Source organism: Neolamprologus brichardi, chromosome 13, assembly GCF_056152115.1.
Source record: "Neolamprologus brichardi isolate AB-2024 chromosome 13, ASM5615211v1, whole genome shotgun sequence".
NCBI classification, from domain to species: Eukaryota; Metazoa; Chordata; class Actinopteri; order Cichliformes; family Cichlidae; genus Neolamprologus; species Neolamprologus brichardi.
Window position 1 is genome coordinate 20,905,863 of NC_142116.1, and position 19,164 is coordinate 20,925,026.

The following is a 19,164-nucleotide window of genomic DNA, read 5'->3' on the forward strand; positions in this document are numbered from 1 at the left end:
AAATATCTTCACAAACTCAAAATGTGACCCCTAGCACCAAACGCTTGCTGCAGTTCTTGGTGTCAGAGGTGACACACAAGGTATCGGGTTTTCGGTGCAATTACTTTTTCATATAGGACCAAGTATGTTTGGATAGCTTTTTCCCCTTGAAAACTGCCGTTTAATATTAGACATTCTTGTCTAATATTAAAAATGGATTGATCTGAAACTGTCAGCCGGTGATCAGCTGATCGCCAGCTGATCACGGGGCCGGGTTTAAAAGGGAGACGCCACCCACCTGTTCGCCGCTCAGACATCGTTCTCCTCATGTCAGAAGCTCCAACTCTTTGCCGACGTCAGTGTCCTTCTGATTCAGCAACCGTGAGTGTTTTCCCTCTCGATTCTTTTTCTGTAACGCCAGTCCGAAGCCACGCTTCGTGCACTGACCGTTACTAGATTAACTGCGTGTCTGTTCCTACCCATCGCTAGCCTTCCCCGCGTTTGGGTCTAACCAGCACGCCACACGGGCACGCCGAATTACCGTGCGTAGTCCGCCCGTTCGTGACAGAAACGTGTAAGTGTGACAAATATGGAATAAGATACGAAATCAGAAAGGAGGCAAATATTTTTTCACAGCGCTATAGTCTGTAAATGATCTTTTGGCTATAGTAGATCTTTGACTTGTTCCTTTTTTAATTGTTTGTTTAAAATAGTTTTCTCTAGGTTAAGGCGTACGGTCCAGGCCTTCAGAGCAGTGGTCTGGCCGTTGGAAAACCCACTGAATTCACAGTTGATGCCAAGCAAGGAGGAAAATCTCCTCTGAAAATTATAGCCCAGGTATATCTGGCTTTGTATATGATCACAAATATGTTAAATATATTGTATGTACCGTATTTTTCGGATTATGAGTCGCACTTAAAATTCAATTCAATTCAATTCAATTTTATTTATATAGCGCCAAATCACAACAAAAGTCGCCTCAAGGCGCTTCATAGATACAGAGAAAAACCCAACAATCATATGACCCCCTATGAGCAAGCACTTTGGCGACAGTGGGAAGGAAAAACTCCCTTTTAACAGGAAGAAACCTCCGGCAGAACCAGGCTCAGGGAGGGGCGGCCATCTGCTGCGACCGGTTGGGGTGAGAGAAGGAAGACAGGATAAAAGACATGCTGTGGAAGAGAGACAGAGGTTAATAGCAGATATGATTCAACACAGAGAGGTCTGTTAATACATAGTGAGCGAGAAAGGTGACTGGAAAGGAAAAACTCAATGCATCATGGGAATCCCCCGGCAGCCTACATCTATTGCAGCATAACTAAGGGAGGATTCAGGGTCACCTGGTCCAGCCCTAACTATATGCTTTAGCAAAAAGGAAAGTTTTAAGCCTAATCTTAAAAGTAGAGATAGTGTCTGTCTCCCGAATCCAAACTGGAAGCTGGTTCCACAGAAGAGGGGCCTGAAAACTGAAGGCTCTCCCTCCCATTCTACTTTTAAATACTCTAGGAACAACAAGTAGGCCTGCAGAGCGAGAGCGAAGTGCTCTAATAGGGTGATATGGTACTACAAGGTCATTAAGATAAGATGGGGCCTGATTATTTACGACCTTGTATGTGAGGAGCAGGATTTTGAATTCAATTCTGGATTTAACAGGAAGCCAATGAAGGGAAGCCAAAACAGGAGAAATATGCTCTCTCTTTCTAGTCCCTGTCAGTACTCTTGCTGCAGCATTTTGGATTAGCTGAAGGCTTTTCAGTGAGTTTTTTGGACATCCTGATAATAATGAATTGCAGTTGTCCAGCCTGGAAGTAATAAATGCATGAACTAGTTTTTCAGCGTCACTCTGAGACAGGATATTTCTAATTTTAGAGATGTTGCGCAGATGGAAGAACGCAGTCTTACATATTTGTTTAATATGTGCGTTGAAGGACATATCCTGGTCAAAAATGACTCCAAGGTTCCTCACAGTGTTACTGGAGGCCAAGGTAATGCCATCCAGAGTAAGAATCTGGTTAGATACCATATTTCTAAGCTTTTCAGCGCCGAGTACAATGACCTCAGTTTTATCTGAGTTAAGAAGCAGAAAGTTAGCGGCCATCCAGGTCTTTATGTCTTTAAGACATTCCTGCAGTTTAACTAATTGGTGTGTGTTATCTGGCTTCATGGACAGATAGAGCTGGGTGTCATCTGCATAGCAGTGAAAATGTATGCTATGTCTTCTAATGATGCTGCCTAAGGGAAGCATGTATAATGTAAACAGGATTGGTCCTAGCACTGAACCCTGTGGAACTCCATAATTAACCTCAGTGTGTGAAGAGGACTCTCCATTTACATGCACAAATTGGAGTCTATTAGATAGATATGATACAAACCACTGCAGTGCAATACCTGTAATACCTACAGCATGTTCTAATCGCTCTAATAGGATATTATGGTCAACAGTATCGAATGCTGCACTAAGGTCAAGAAGGACAAGCACAGAGATGAGTCCACTGTCAGAGGCCATAAGAAGATCATTTGTAACCTTCACTAAAGCTGTTTCTGTGCTGTGATGAACTCTGAAACCTGACTGAAACTCTTCAAATAAACCATTCCTCTGCAGATGATCTGTTAGCTGTTTGACAACTACTCTTTCAAGGATTTTTGATATGAAAGGAAGGTTGGAGATTGGCCTATAATTAGCTAAGACTGCTGGGTCTAGAGATGGCTTTTTGAGTAAAGGTTTAACTGCAGCCACCTTGAAGGCCTGTGGTACATAGCCGATTATTAGAGATAGGTTGATCATATATAAGATCGAAGAATTAATCAATGGCAGGACTTCTTTGAGCAGTTTTGTAGGAATGGGGTCTAAAAGACACGTTGATGGTTTGGAGGAAGTAATTGTTGAAGTTAACTCAGAAAGATCAATTGGAGAAAAAGAGTCTAACTTAACATCAATGGTACTAAGAGTAGCTGTAGATAATATTACATCTGTGGGATGATTATTGGTAATTTTTTCTCTAATGATAAAAATTTTATTTGTGAAGAAGTTCATGAAGTCATCACTAGTTAACGTTAAAGGGATGGTTGGCTCAAAAGAGCTCTGACTTTTTGTCAGCCTGGCTACAGTGCTGAAGAGAAACCTGGGGTTGTTCTTATTTTCTTCAATCAGTGATGAGTAGTAAGCTGTTCTGGCTTTGCGGAGGGCTTTCTTATAAAGCAACAAACTATTTCTCCAGGCTAAATAATGATCCTCTAAATTTGTGACACGCCATTTCCTCTCCAGATTACGAGTCATCTGCTTTAGGGTACGTGTTTGAGAATTATACCACGGGGTCAGGTACTTCTGATTAGAGACCTTAGTTTTCACTGGAGCTACAGTATCCAGAGTCATACGTAGTGAGGAGGTGAAATTATTAACAAGATAATCGACCTCTGTTGGGGTAGCGTTTAGATAGCTGCTCTGCTCAGTGTTGGTACAGGGCATTGACGATGATAACAGTGGCTGGATTATATTCTTAAACTTAGTTACAGCGCTTTCAGAAAGACATCTACTTTGATAAAGTCTACTCTCCACTGCTGCGTAATCAATTATTGTAAATGTAAATGTTATCAAGAAATGATCAGACAGGAGAGGGTTTTCAGGAAACACTGTTAAATGTTCAGTTTCTATGCCATATGTTAAAACAAGATCTAGAGTGTGATTAAAGTGGTGGGTGGGTTCTTTTACATTTTGAGAGAAACCAATTGAGTCTAACAACAGATTAAATGCCATGTTGAGGATGTCATTTTTAGCATCAACATGGATGTTAAAATCACCCACAATAATTATTTTATCTGAGCTCAGAACTAAATTAGATATAAAGTCTGAGAAATCAGACAGAAACTCTGTGTAAGGCCCAGGTGGACGATAGATGATAACAAGTAAGACTGGTTTCTGAGTTTCACAGCTGGGGTGGACAATGTTAAGCATCAGGCTTTCAAATGAATTAAAAGTCTGTCTTGGTCTTTCATTAATTAATAGACTGGTGTGAAAAATTGCTGCTACACCGCCCCCTCGACCTGTGCTTCGAGACTTCTGGTAGTTAGAATGACTCGGGGGTGTTGATTCATTTAAACTAACATAATCATCCTGCTGCAACCAGGTTTCTGTAAGACAGAGTAAATCAATTTGTTGATCAATTATTAAGTCATGTACTAACAGAGACTTGGAGGAGAGAGACCTAATATTTAATAATCCACATTTCACTGTTTTACTCTTTGGTTCAGATGTGGATACTGTATTGTTCTTTCTTTGTAAATGTTTAAGTTGTTTGTTGCTGGTTTTTAGTTTGTTTTTTGTCTTTTTGGAAGCAGACACAGTCTCTATGGAGATGGGTTTTTGGGGGGGTAGCAGGAGGAGGGAAGCTGCAGAGAGGCGTGTAAGACTGCAACTCTGCTTCCTGGTCCCAACTCTGGATAGTCATATTTTGAGGGGTTTAATAAATTTGTCCATATTTCTAGAAATGAGAGCTGCTCCATCCAAAGTGGGATGGATGCCATCTCTCCTAACAAGACCAGGTTTCCTCCAGAAGGTTTGCCAATTATCTATGAAGCCCACATCATTTCTGGGACACCACTCAGACAGCCAGCAATTTAAGGAGAACATGCAGCTAAACATGTCACTCCTGGTCTGATTGGGGAGGGGACCAGAGAAAACTACAGAGTCCGACATTGTTTTGGCAAAGTTGCACACCGATTCAATATTGATTTTAGTGACCTCCGATTGGCGTAACCGGGTGTCATTACTGCCGACGTGAATTATGATTTTACTGAATTTACGTTTACCCTTAGCCAGCAGTTTTAAATTTCCTTCAATGTCGCCTGCTCTGGCCCCTGGAAGACAATTGACTATGGTTGCCGGTGTCTCTAGCTTCACATGTCTGAGAACAGAATCACCAATTACCAGAGTTTGACCCCCAGCGGGTGTGTCACCGAGTGGGGAAAAACGGTTAGACACATGAACGGGTTGGTGGTGTACCTGGGGCTTCTGTTTAGGACTATGCTTCCTCCTCACCGTTACCCAGCCGCCCTCTTTCCGCAGCTGCTTGGGATCTGCCGGGGAACAGCTAGCGGGGCCTACGCTATCTTCGGCTGCACCAGCTACAGGGGCCTGGCTAGCTAAGGGTGAGTGAAGGGTGCGAAGCCGAGTCTCCAGATCAGTAATCCTGGCCTCCAGAGCTGCAAATATGCTACATTTGTTACAGATATCATTACTGCTAAAGGAGGCCGAGGAGTAACTAAACATCTGACACAATGAGCAAGAAAGTGCAGAAGGGACAGGTGAAGTAGCCATGGTGCTAACGAGTCGGCTACGAGCTAAGCTAACGAAACAGTAAAGAGACAGTGAGTGAATACTTTGGCTATAAATTAGGTAGTGAGTACACAGAAAGTGTGCTTCGGATGAAGCACGTGAAGATTATACTATGAAAAAAAAGAATGTATTTAAAAGTTGTTAATTAAACTGCTAAGCACATAAGCTACTCAGAAACACCACTGTGTTTGAGCAGGAACAGGAAGTGATACTATACCACAGAGCGAGCGAACACCAAGTGACAGCGCCACCGACCAACATCAAGAAGAACGGCCGTCATGTTCCCAGCAGCCCAATTGCTGTTATGATCAAGCAGTCAGGGATTGGTGATGTGAGCCGTGTGAGTGGACCGTGGCTGACCGAGGCCAGGACTTTTCAGCCTTGAGAGTTCATCATTGATGCAGGTATATGCTCAGTGAAAGCTTAGATACTGTCATATTTTTCTTTTTAAACATTCAAATAGAATATTTGTCAGTCTCATCTTGTTATATTAGGCTTCATCTGCTTGAGCCTTTCCACTGAAGGACCCAGTTAAGTGGGCATTAACACTGAGGACCAGGAGGATGGCTGGTGACACGATGTGTTGCTTTTTGAGGTCTTTTAGCCTGTTTCACTTTGTCAGACAGGTTCTATTTAACTGATTTCTTGATTCACAAGTCTGCAATTAATCAGGCCTGAGTGTGTTTAGTAACACTGAACTGAGGTTTCCAAAATTGGTTAATCACAGTTAACTCGTGATTTAACAAGAGGGGCAATTTGTTTTTACACAGGACCAGGGAGGTTTGGATCATCTTTCTCCCTAATCTATGAAATCATCATTTAAAAACTGCATTTTGTATTAACTTGTCTTGTCTGTGTCTAATATTAAAATGAGTTTGATGATCTGAAACATGTAAGTGTGATAAATATGCAAACCACTAGGAAATCGGGAAGGGGGCAAACACCTTTTCACATCACTGTAGACGTGATTACAGAATACCTTTTAGTGATTACAGAATACCTTTTACATCCTGGATTACAATAGGATATCCATCAACGGCAGATACTGGTCTCCATGACACACAGATACTGGAGTGGTCTGACCTGACCACACTCGCACTGCTTACCCACAAAGTGTCTAGAGAGACAGAAAAAAGCCAGAAAACAAACAAAAAACACAAAGCCAAAGAATGTCATCTGCACACTAGCATGGACAATAAACGCAGACACAGTGCACCCAGTAATTTTTGAACTTCCAACCAAGTATCAAGAGCAGTACTGTCATTGTACCGGTACTGGCTGCTGTCTCATTGTTCAGAGAGCCCATCATTATGCAGAGAAAGGAATCTGTGTCTCTGGACCAAAATGACTGTACGTGTAGTGCTGTAGAAACAATACTGCCCAAAAACCTTGATGTTTCTATATGTGGAAACCTTCAAGTATGCATGTCCTCCTGTAAGGGTAAAGTAATGGGACATTTGCACTTTTTGCATGTAAGCCTGTTGGTCTTAACTGGAAGTTGCACTTGAGCTGTCTTGGCATCTTTCCTTCTTTGACTCACCAGTTTTGCCCTGAGCTGAATCGCTGCCTCCTTCTCTGTTGTGGTACTCAGCGGTGACTAACATGCTGTAACGTGTATCTGGCTGCAGTGACTCCAGCATCACCTGCTTCTCTCCACCAGGGACCAGCACCTGCAGACAACAAACAACACTATCATCCCAACACAGTCAGAACTCATTTAAAGTTTTGGGACTTATGGAATTTCTGGAATTCTGACACATGACAGCCGGCTGAAGGCCAGAAGAGGTGAAGATGTAATGACTACGACCCACTCACAGTGTGATCCTGGCTATCAGCTCCAGTTAAAGCCATGTAGGACATGTGATACTGGAGGACATGAGCATTGGGAGGTACCCAGCTGATCACCATGCTGACGGCAGTCTCATCAGAAACCGTGAGGCTGGTTGGGCCTCCACCAGACACTGCAGCAACATCATAGAAGAGATAAAGTACCACAGCTAATGACACTTAACCCTCACTTTGTTCCTTTAAAGGAGGAAATTATTTTGGCAGCAGAGCAAAGTGTTTTTATAGAAAATAAATGTAAAGTATAACAGAGAATTTGATACTTTGATTTGATACTTTAACCTCACTACATTTATTTCATAGCTCAGAGTTCTAGTTATTCAAAGATGAGAATTTAGATGTGAAATTTAACCTTTAAGTGACTAGTACTTTGAGAACTGCCATCAATTACACAATGAAGTTCATTTACGTACAGGTTATTGTATTAGTAATGCTATATTGTACATAGAGACAGAATATGACATGAAGGGCTACTGACCACAGAAAAGTAAAAGCTAACTGGGCCTAAAGACTAACGGGAGACAAACAAGCTTTCTGTGATTCTATTTGTGTTTTTGTGGTAATCTTGGATATCTTAGGTTGTCTCATTACTGTCATATATGTCCTATCATTAAAACACTGGCTTCTAACAACTAACAGTGTCTCAAAAATAATTTCATAAATAAACAAATAATATGGATGCATGACTCAAATGCATGACTTTTAACTTGTGTATTTTTTAGGCTGAACACTGCTGCTAATGTGACTTAGCACATTAGCATTGACTGTCTGAGAAATTAGTTACCCTAAGGTCAGAAGGAGGAGGCACCTTCACTAGAAGAAAAGAATAATGTGTACGGGAATTTTTTAAAAATGACAAAGCTACATTTTGACATCTTTCATTATTAATAACATTTACAGTACTGTGCAAAAGTCGTGAGCCACACGCTGAAGTATTTCTTTGGACATTATCTGGTTTTTCCACTCCTTTTTAGTCCAGTTCTTGTACCTGACCATTTTCTGAGTAATTGTTTTTGTTTGTTTGTTTTTTGTTTGTGTAAACACTTTGCACTGACCATTATTGGAGAACTAAAAAGCACCTAAGTCGAGAAATGTGTGTGCACATAACAGAAAACTTGGGAAAGAATCAATTTTAAATCTTTAAGCACTTTGTTACTAGCAGCCTGTCACAAAAACACATTTTGTATAGTGTTTTTTTTTTATCTTGTGAATAAAATGTATACAAATGTGTGTGATTAATCACAATGTGTTAATGTGTAATCACCCTGAGACATGCATGCCTGTCTGCTAGCATCAGATCTAAAGCCATTTCTGATTTGGAGATGCAGCCTGCAGATTCTGTCCAGATTATCCCAGCTCTCGTCACTAAACATCCAGTCTTCACTTATCAAATGTGTAAAATTCAAGGCTGGTCCTTAAAAGCTCCCAACAACGCAAAAACTGCATAGCCACACAAGTCCCAGCGTTTCCCACCGCAGCAGCTGTGAAAAGAAAGTGGAGAAAGGATGAATGAGTCTGTGCTTATCGCTCTCCGCTCTCCCCCAAGCTGGCGTTGTTCTTGGTAGCCATGACAACGGAGATAGTCCCAGCTTTATAAATAAAGGCCCCAACACCCCAAAAAAGAAAAAAACATCGGGATTCCCTGCGCAGACCAGGAATCCCCCTAGCAGACCGAAGCTACAGAGAGGATTTGGAGTGATTGAGTGAGAATCGAACTGGCGCCTGTCTGTGCTTCAACCTGCCAGGGGCCGTCAAGTGCTCTGCGCCACCTGCCGGCAAATATGATATATTTGACTTCTCTGTTTTTTTCTCTCTGAATTACTTTTGAAAAGGAAAAATAATAATTTTAATGTGAGGCAAAACATGTATGGTGCTCGGTAAAGATGACACGCCGACCCACTTCTTCTTTTTTTTTTTTTGTTTGAGAAAGTTTGTTTTCATATTAAACCAGTGTCAGTGACGTTATTCTACGCGACTACCACAGGTAAAGAAAAGCCTGAATCTGTAGATCTTTTTCTTTTATTTTTATTGTCTAAAACACAAGAGATTAAAAAAAAACCACAGGGAAACATAGGAAATAATGTTTTGTGAGGCAATGACTTGTTGGCACAAGAAGAGTGGTCCTTGGTAGCCATGACAACAAGGAGGTCTGTTTGTTTGTGGCAGGTAAAAGAAAAAAAAGAAAGAAAAGAAAAAAGTCAGGGGAAGCCCAGGCTGAACAAGGTTCATCCCTTAGAATTTTCACTCCAAGATCACCTGCCTGGACCTCCCCCTAGCAGGTGAACATACAGAGCCAGGTGAACCGAGGGCTCGAACCCGGGCCTGTATGTTACTAACCTGCTAGCCCGCCACATGTCGCCACATGACGGGCTGCGAGAATGGGAAAAATTCTTCTATTTAAAGAACACTACGTGCACATCGCGTGACCAGCCTTTTCCATTAGTTGGAGACCACACATTTTTGCACTCAAATACTCACCAAATTTTACACACTCACACCTGGTTTTTTTGCCTGCACACCACTTATTTCTCAACAACCACTCCTTTTTCATCTCTGTTACCTTGCCTTTATTACATATTTATTACATCCTCTTAGCTAGCATCAATGACTGGACAAAAGAGCAACACAGTGCTTTTCTCATCATTTCTTTAGTCACGCTCAAGTCATTCACCTCTACGGATTAGCTAAACCAACTTTACAAAACAAGTTTCCCCGAAGAGCCCACTTCTCATCTTAGCTGCCTAGATTTCAGGACCTAGCTAAGGACAGTGGCCACAAACACATTTAACTTACCGAAAAATAGCTGCGGGGCCTCAGTCTGTCTGTGGGGCATAGCTAGACTGGCCATCGGGCATACTGGGTATTTGCCGGGTGGGCCGATGGTAATTTTTCGTTTTAAATGGGCCGATGTTTTGTTGTTGTTGTCTTTTTTTTCTTAACCGTGTAAACAGTGAAAGGTGGCGGATTGGACAGATGCTGGCAGACGTGTAAAAATAACTCAATTGTTTGGTAGTGGCTGTGGTGGAGCTTTCACAGCTTCAGTAAAATTAGCAAGTGGTGGAAGCCAGCAGGTGGATGGGGGAAAGGGGAGGCGGAGGTGGAGAGACCCAAGGCGGCCGCGGGTCCGACTGTCAGGTGAAATGAGCTTCAGGTAAGAAGTTATGACCTGCAGTCTATCTGGGTCAAACCAAGTTTAGGTGTAGTTTATTTTCGTTGTGCTAACTTTTTACAGTCAGTTACAATAACTCGTACTGTGTACTAGCTAGCATGATGGAGTTTCTATACAGTTGGGTGGGTGCTATATGTTACTGGTGAACTTTATTTTATTCATATGGTTAGTTAGTAGAGTTGCCTACCATCCTGTAAAAAACGGAATCCTCTGGTATTCAGAGTTAATATTACATGTTTCCTATTGAGCTGAAAATACACGGATTTGTCCCATACTTCAGCTACAATTTAAAAAAAGACAAAAAGCTGGAGTTATTCTGTGTCTTTACGCTGTCAGCTGCCTCTTCTTCTCTCATTCTCCCCCCTCCCTCTCCTGCTGCTACTGCAATCATGAAACTGATCAATGATCAGCTGATCAGCGTTTCTGCCGCAAGTCCCGTCTTTCTTGCTTGTTTATCTCCCGCTTTGCGCCAGAAAGAGGAAACTAGCGGAGGTCGTGTTAAACAGCAGAAGCGCCTTTAAACTTGATAAGCTGTTGTTAGAATTGATTTAATATTACTTTCTAGTATCAGCTGATGTTTGTTGGAGCCATAAAAGCTGCTGGTTATCTGGTGAGAGGGAAACATAAAAAGGCCAGGTAGAGCATTAACAGGGAAAGGGGGGCACAAAGAAATACTTTTCTTTCTTATTCTCATTTAAAATTTCTAGCTTTTAATAAATAATTATCCAAATCTTACAACCAAAGTTTTCATCTGATGTCAAATGTATAGAAATCCATTATTGTACATAGTAAGTTTTTTTCAGGGTCCCAACATAATTTCATAATAAACATAATAAACAACATTTAAAGCTCCCATCCTTCCATCCCACAGACCTAAAAGTTAGTTATATGATAAACAGCCCCGTGTTTGTTTACTTGATTTGTAAAATGCAAAGTGGTGACTTTTTCTCTTCAAGTACGTCCTCATATGGAGACAGTTTTTTTAATGGCCCAAAACAAGTCATTGTTTACAAAAATGTACATTTTATTGGGCAAAATGAGGTAAACAGTGAAGAAAAGTATAAGAAAACAGAGCATAGGATCTCCGGAGACTGTGGCAACTAGAATTATTGTATACATGTGTGTGTATTAAGGACTGACACAGACAAAGAATGAATCAGACAATGAAGCAATGTCCTTTTTAAATGTTTATTTATAAACAGGATAAAACCATTCAAGTATTGAGTCATGAATAAAACATCAACCTCTGATCTGTTAATTGGGAAACAGAGGATGTCAGTGTATTTTTCAGTGCTAGTCCAAATTGAGTGAGATGACTTTACATTTGAATAGACTGGATTACAAGTTATATTTGGTTTTAATTGAATGAGTTCAATTTGATTTAAATCAAGCCAATTCACAACATATAAACTTGAAATATATGGTAAGATAAAGGTTGTGCAATAATACAGAGAAAGCCCCAACAATCAAATGACCCCCTATGAGCAAGAACTTGGCAACAGTGGGAAGGAAAAACTCCATTTTCGGCAGAACCAGAATCAGGGAGGGGCCATCTGCCTCCACCGGTTGGGGTAAGAAAATGAAACTAAACTATAGGAAGACAAAGAGGAAAGATGTTCATGATATATATGAAACTTTCCGCTAGCCTTGACTAAAATATTGTTTTTGACAGGAAAGTATTGTTTCATTCATGTTTATTCCACGAGGTGGACAGCAGGAATAAAACAAACCAGATACTAAGAAATAAAGTATACAATGAAACTTTCTCGATATGCTAAAATTCCCACTGAGACTGGATAAGATTATTCTAAAACTGGTCAAAATACAATTCTCTTCATGCACAGAAATCCCACCCAGTCCCACAACCCAGGACGAATATTCCTTGTGTGTTCTTGAGCTGGACAGAAATTCTTCTTGCTGAGCGGGGTCCACGCCAGCCTCGTGTCAGGCAGACGAGGAGCCTCCTTTCCCAGTCTCGTCCGTCCACTGGGCCCATCACATCCCAGCCCAGTTCGCATTCTGCATTGGAGTCCGTCACTCGATACCACCGCGGCTCCCCTCACGTCATCACCTGTAAGTAAAAACAAATAGGAGCCAGAACCATCATCCCGGAAGCTGCCCTGGCTTATAGCCATGGCGACCCTCTCCCAACACGGCTGCACCCAGTGAACAACAGTGAGACGCTGCTGACAAATGCAGGCAGTGGTATACATCTGCCCTGATGTCAATCACACACGTTGTCTCCTACTGTCGCCGTTCCTGCTGTCGGGACTGGGTCACCACATCACGCTGACCGGTCTCCAGACGAGGCGTGGCACCCCCCACGATCACGCAGCGGCTCCCTCTTTTCCACCTGGCCTTCATGCGTTCCTCTTCCAATCTAGGGCCTCTCTCCTTCCAGTGCTCAGCTTGCTTCCTTTTAATACGACCTATAAAACAGCTGAAAGGACACCTCTGGACACACCTATGCCTCAACATGTGATCACTATCAGCTAATTTTTCCAATGCCCAGCTAATCCACAGTGGATAAAAACACGTAGAATGACACACCAAAAACATGCGATACAAAAAGAATAAAATCATGCAAATAATAACTACACTCACAAATAGATACTAAAATCAGAAGAAAACCAAGATAAACGATGAATACAAAATTTCTACTGTGTGCAACTCTTTCAGTCTTTGAATATTTTTCATTTCTTACAATCAGAATTCTCCAATAGATTTGTAGAAGAAAATGATTTTCTTTCATGCATCACCAACTGAACCTTTTATGTTAACGTCTCAAGCTCCAGCCTGACCTCATTGAATTTTGCTTAGCAAAGTACTTTTCAACTCTAATAATTAGTAAGATTATATTTCTTATCATCTGTTGGTCGTCTGACCTGATAAACTTCAATGAACATTATAACACAGGAGTGATTGTCTCTAAAAATGGGCTCCTGCACGCTTGCAGACATTTTTCCATCACAACTTATGGATGATGAAGGATTTGATTAAAGCTGTGAAACATTACTGATAAACTTCATGTGATGTTACATTAAAGCCAATTTTCTATTAAAATCAGGGACTTTTCTAACTGACCTCTGACCTTTGAGCAGTAGTGTGTACTGTATGCTTGTATGTAACTGTATCTGACCTGGATTTTATCACCAGTTTCAAATAAGAATCTTCTTTAAAGTCTGTCTTTCAATACAAATGAAGTTAAACTTTATCAAGGCTGATGGTAAACTGTCCCTAACAAGTCCACTTTATTGCGTGCTCATTGACTTTCTCCTATCAGACTGTTTAACAAGCCCACTTTATACATGCTTATTAATCTATCACGCTTATCAGTGGCTCATGGTTGCTTAAAGCCTGTGTCTGATAGACTAGATTTACTGACCCTACGCAAATTTGCGTAAATTCCCCTGAACCTAACACCTCCTAGCACCCCGCTGAGAGGCCTTCAGCTCCATTGTTCTCCTGCTTTTGTTGTGCAAATATACCCTTCCCCAACCCCCAACCAGGAGAGATTCAGGAGACAAGAGAGAACCAGGAGAAGGTCTGTCCTTCCAATCGTTGTCAGACTCACAACAAAGTACCTGCAGCCTACAATACACCATATTAGTAGTAGCTTTTAGGTGCACTATTATGCAATATTAGTTCTTGTCAATCCTTGTCACTACATTGCATGCCTATCCATAAACATATATACACAGAGTTGTACATATATTTATATATCCACACCTTACATAATATACATAAAGTCTAGTTTTATATATATATAGTTTTATATATATATATATATATATATATATATATATATATATATATATATATATATATAAAAACACCCAGCACGCCCCTGCGGGCGGTTTTATCCTTCAAGCTCGGGTCCTCTACCAGAGGCCTGGGAGCTTGAGGGTCCTGCGCAGTATCTTAGCTGTTCCCAGGACTGCGCTCTTCTGGACAGAGATCTCCGATGTTATTCCCGGGATCTGCTGGAGCCACTCTCCTAGCTTGGGAGTCACCGCACCTAGTGCTCCGATTACCACGGGGACCACCGATACCTTCACCCTCCACATCCTCTCGAGCTCTTCTCTGAGCCCTTGGTATTTCTCCAGCTTCTCGTGTTCCTTCTTCCTGATATTGCTGTCATTCGGAACCGCTACATCGATCACTACGGCCGTCTTCTTCTGTTTGTCTACCACCACTATGTCCGGTTGGTTAGCCACCACCATTTTGTCCGTCTGTATCTGGAAGTCCCACAGGATCTTAGCTCGGTCATTCTTCACCACCCTTGGGGGCATTTCCCATTTTGACCTCGGGACTTCCAGGTTATACTCGGCACAGATGTTCCTGTACACTATGCCGGCCACTTGGTTATGGCGTTCCATGTATGCCTTGCCTGCTAGCATCTTGCACCCTGCTGTTATGTGCTGGATTGTCTCTGGGGCATCTTTACACAGCCTGCACCTGGGGTCTTGCCTGGTGTGATAGACCCCAGCCTCTATGGATCTTGTACTCAGAGCTTGTTCTTGTGCTGCCATGATTAGTGCCTCTGTGCTATCTTTCAGTCCAGCTTTGTCCAGCCACTGGTAGGATTTCTGGATATCAGCCACCTCCTCTATCTGCCGGTGGTACATACCGTGCAGGGGCCTGTCCTTCCATGATGGTTCCTTGTCTCCCTCCTCTTTCTTGGGTTTCTGCTGCCTGAGGTATTCACTGAGCACGCTGTCAGTTGGGGCCATCTTCGTGATGTATTCTTGGATGTTCGTTGTCTCATCCTGGACTGTGGTGCTGACACTCACCAGTCCCCGACCCCCTTCCTTCCGCTTAGCGTACAGCTTTAGGGTGCTGGACTTGGGGTGAAACACTCCATGCATGGTAAGGAGCTTTCTTGTCTTTATGTCAGTGGCTTCTATCTCCTCCTTTGGCCAGCCTATTACCCCAGCAGGGTACCTGATCACGGGCAGGGCGTACGTGTTGATGGCCCGGATCTTGTTCTTACCGTTCAACTGACTCCTCAGGACTTGCCTGACCCTCTGCAGGTACTTGGTGGTTGCAGCTTTCCTAGCGGCCTCTTCATGGTTCCCATTCGCCTGCAGGATCCCCAGGTACTTGTAACTGTCCTCTATGTCTGCAATGTTGCCTTCTGGTAGTTCAATCCCCTCAGTTCTGACTACCTTCCTTCTCTTTGTTACCATCCGACTACACTTCTCCAGCCCGAACGACATTCCAATGTCATTGCTGTATAGCCTGGTGGTGTGGATCAGTGAATCGATGTCTCGTTCACTCTTGGCATACAGCTTGATGTCATCCATGTACAGGAGGTGGCTGACAACTGCTCCGTTCCGTAGTCGGTATCCGTAGCCAGTCTTGTTAATGATCTCACTGAGGGGGTTCAGGCCTATGCAGAACAGCAGTGGGGACAGAGCATCTCCTTGGTAGATCCCGCACTTGATGGTGACTTGTGCTATGGGCTTGGAGTTGGCCTCTAGTGTTGTACGCCACATCCCCATTGAGTTCCTGATGAAGGCTCTTAGGGTCCCATTGATCTTGTACAAATCTAGGCATTCCAGTATCCAGCTGTGGGGCATTAAGTCATAGGCCTTCTTGTAATCAATCCAGGCAGTGCACAGGTTGGTTAGTCTGGTCTTGCTTTCTCGGCTGACTGTTCTGTCTACCCGTAGCTGGTGTTTTGCGCCTCTGGTATTCTTGCCAATTCCTTTCTGTGTCCCGCTCATGTGTTGACCCATGTGCCTGTTCATCTTAGCCGATATGATGCCTGACAGGAGCTTCCATGTAGTACTGAGGCAGGTTATTGGTCGGTGGTTGGAGGGGACTGGTCCCTTCTTGGGGTCCTTGGGGATCAGGACCGTCCGACCTTCGGTTAGCCATTCCGGGTGTCCCTCGTTAACTAGCAGCTGGTTCATTTGTGCTGCCAGACGCTCGTGGAGTGCAGTCAGCTTCTTTAGCCAGTAGGCGTGAACCATGTCGGGCCCTGGTGCTGTCCAACTCTTCATACTGGAGACCCTTTCTTGGATATCTGCCACTGTGATGGTTACTGGACCCTGTTCAGGGAGGTCGCTATGGTCTGCCCTCAGATCCACTAGCCACTGAGCATTGCCGTTATGGGTATATATATATATATATATACATATATATATATATATACACACACGTGTATATATATATATACATATATATGTGTGTGTATATATATATATATACATATATATGTCATGAGTTTCTTCTCTGAAGTTGCTCTATTTCTCTTCAGGTTTCTCTCACACCAAGATTGAATGTGATGACAAGGGTGATGGATGGTGTGACATGTGCTGCTGGCCCACAGAACCAGGTGAGTATGCTGTCCATGTGCTCTGCAACAATGAGAACATCCAACACTCTCAGTTAAGATCAGTTTTCACGATTGTTGCCTCAAGATCATGGTGGTGGGCTTGTGATGGACACACTTTTCATGGCTGAAAGCTCTCCTGTAGAGGCTAAGCCTAGGCTTGAAGCCACTGGGGTGTTCGTTGGCGGGGGTGACGCGATGTCACTGGTATGCATGAACTTATTAAACTTGATACAGTCCAATAACTCCAGCCTTACTCATCTTGTCCTTCAGATTCTTTATTTCCAGGATTGAACATAGCAGCACAGCGGTCACAAACTGTTTGCTTCCTCCCGATCAACAACACACCTGCCGCTAATTACGCGTGTCTACCTTAAATATCTTCACAAACTCAAAATGTGACCCCTAGCACCAAACGCTTGCTGCAGTTCTTGGTGTCAGAGGTGACACACAAGGTATCGGGTTTTCGCTGCAATTACTTTTTCATATAGGACCAAGTATGTTTGGATAGCTTTTTCCCCTTGAAAACTGCCGTTTAATATTAGACATTCTTGTCTAATATTAAAAATGGATTGATCTGAAACGTGTAAGTGTGACAAATATGGAATAAGATACGAAATCAGAAAGGAGGCAAATATTTTTTCACAGCGCTATAGTCTGTAAATGATCTTTTGGCTATAGTAGATCTTTGACTTGTTCCTTTTTTAATTGTTTGTTTAAAATAGTTTTCTCTAGGTTAAGGCGTACGGTCCAGGCCTTCAGAGCAGTGGTCTGGCCGTTGGAAAACCCACTGAATTCACAGTTGATGCCAAGCAAGGAGGAAAAGCTCCTCTGAAAATTATAGCCCAGGTATATCTGACTTTATATATGATCACAAATATGTTAAATATATTGTATGTACCGTATTTTTTGGATTACGTGTCTCAAAAATCGACAGTGCGCCTTATGTATGAATTCTGGTTGTGCTTACTGACCATGAACCGATTTTATGTAATACACGGCGCTCAAAAATCTGTCAAAAAAGGTTTTAGTACGACTTTGGTAAGCCACCAAGTCGCACCGCTTGATGGATTGTCGGAGCATTACGGCTACGTAGTCAGGAGCCTCGCGGATACGTACTGTGCTTCAACATAATATTACTGTATTGTGTGTGGATAATGACCCCAAAATGCCACCTGTTAAGAGACATGCTGACGAAGCGGATTTCAAAGTCAAGGCTGTCGGTCACGCAGTAGAACATGAGAATAGAGCAGCTGCGAGAGATTTCAACATCAATGAATCAATGGTACGGAAGTGGAGGAAGCAAGAAGAAAGAGTTGAGTAAAGTTTGACTTATCTTATCTGGCTGTTTTCTTTCGTTTAATGCGTTTTATAGTCCAGTGCGCCTCGTGTATGAAACCAGACCTGTTCATCAACAGTGCGCCTTATGGTCCGAAAAATACGGTGTGTTAAATCTGATTGAACTATAATCCCTCGTCTTCTGCACAGGATGGTGAAGTCAATTCTGTGGATGTCCAGGTTAAGGATAATAGCAACAGCACATACACCTGCACCCACACCCCACGTAAGCCTGTGAAGCACATTGTGATGGTCTCCAGGGGAGACGTTAACATCCCTGAGAGTCCATTCAGGGTGAGTATGCACTCACACACTCTCTCACTTTCACTCTGGCATGCAAGGTTTGCCTTTTCTTCTCACTGAAAAGTCTCTTGAGTTTTGGTGTTTGTGCCCACAGATGAATATCGGAGCAGGCTGTCATCCAAACAAGGTGAAGGTCTCTGACCCTGCAGTGGCAAAGACGGGCCTCAAAGCCTTCCAGCCAACATACTTCACTGAAGGTGGGCTCTGCTGCAGATCTTCCACTGGACATAGGAGAGCTTGACCTCAGCCAGCTGACAGCCCCTCTTACAACACCCTCAGGCCCAGAGGAGCCCTGCCTGCTGAAGATGCTGCGTAACGCTCACATTGGTGAGCGTCCGTCTGATAAGTGAGAAGCTTGCTAAACAGTGAGACTCATCAGAATCCAAATACTTTATTAACCCCTAAGTAAAAGACAGAGGGGGAAAGTAATAAAAGTTCAAGCGTGGAGAAAGAAGCAGGAGCAACTGAAACGGGCTGCATGCACACACAAGAATAAGCGTTGTTAACATCTGTTTTGTCTGTCTTAGGAATCTTGTTTGTTCCCAGAGAGATTGGTGAGAACCTTCTTAACATCAAGAAGAACGGCCGTCATGTTCCCAGCAGCCCAATTGCTATGATCAAGCAGTCAGGGATTGGTGATGTGAGCCGTGTGAGTGGACCGTGGCTGACCGAGGCCAGGACTTTTCAGCCTTGAGAGTTCATCATTGATGCAGGTATATGCTCAGTGAAAGCTTAGATACTGTGATATTTTTCTTTTTAAACATTCAAATAGAATATTTGTCAGTCTCATCTTGTTATATTAGGCTTCATCTGCTTGAGCCTTTCCACTGAAGGACCCAGTTAAGTGGGCATTAACAC

The 19,164-nt window shown here is 42.7% G+C and overlaps 2 protein-coding genes across 2 annotated transcripts; one reads left to right on the forward strand and one right to left on the reverse strand.

The window, feature by feature from the left end:
- Positions 1-6,798: 6,798 nt before the first annotated feature.
- On the reverse strand, positions 6,799-8,529 carry LOC148099987 (collagen alpha-1(XII) chain-like). Its single transcript, XM_087849843.1, has 3 exons — positions 8,421-8,529; positions 7,127-7,272; positions 6,799-6,981 (listed from the first exon to the last, which is right to left on the reverse strand). Exons 1-3 carry the CDS (start codon positions 8,527-8,529, stop codon positions 6,799-6,801), a joined length of 438 nt encoding a protein of 145 aa, XP_087705969.1.
- Positions 8,530-18,011: 9,482 nt separating this feature from the next.
- Positions 18,012-19,000, forward strand: LOC148099988 (filamin-A-like). The gene is made up of 4 exons (XM_087849763.1): positions 18,012-18,297; positions 18,401-18,503; positions 18,538-18,633; positions 18,834-19,000. The coding sequence occupies exons 1-4, from the start codon at positions 18,253-18,255 to the stop codon at positions 18,998-19,000; spliced, it is 411 nt and encodes a 136-aa protein (XP_087705889.1). The 5' UTR covers positions 18,012-18,252.
- The last annotated feature ends 164 nt before the right edge of the window (positions 19,001-19,164 follow it).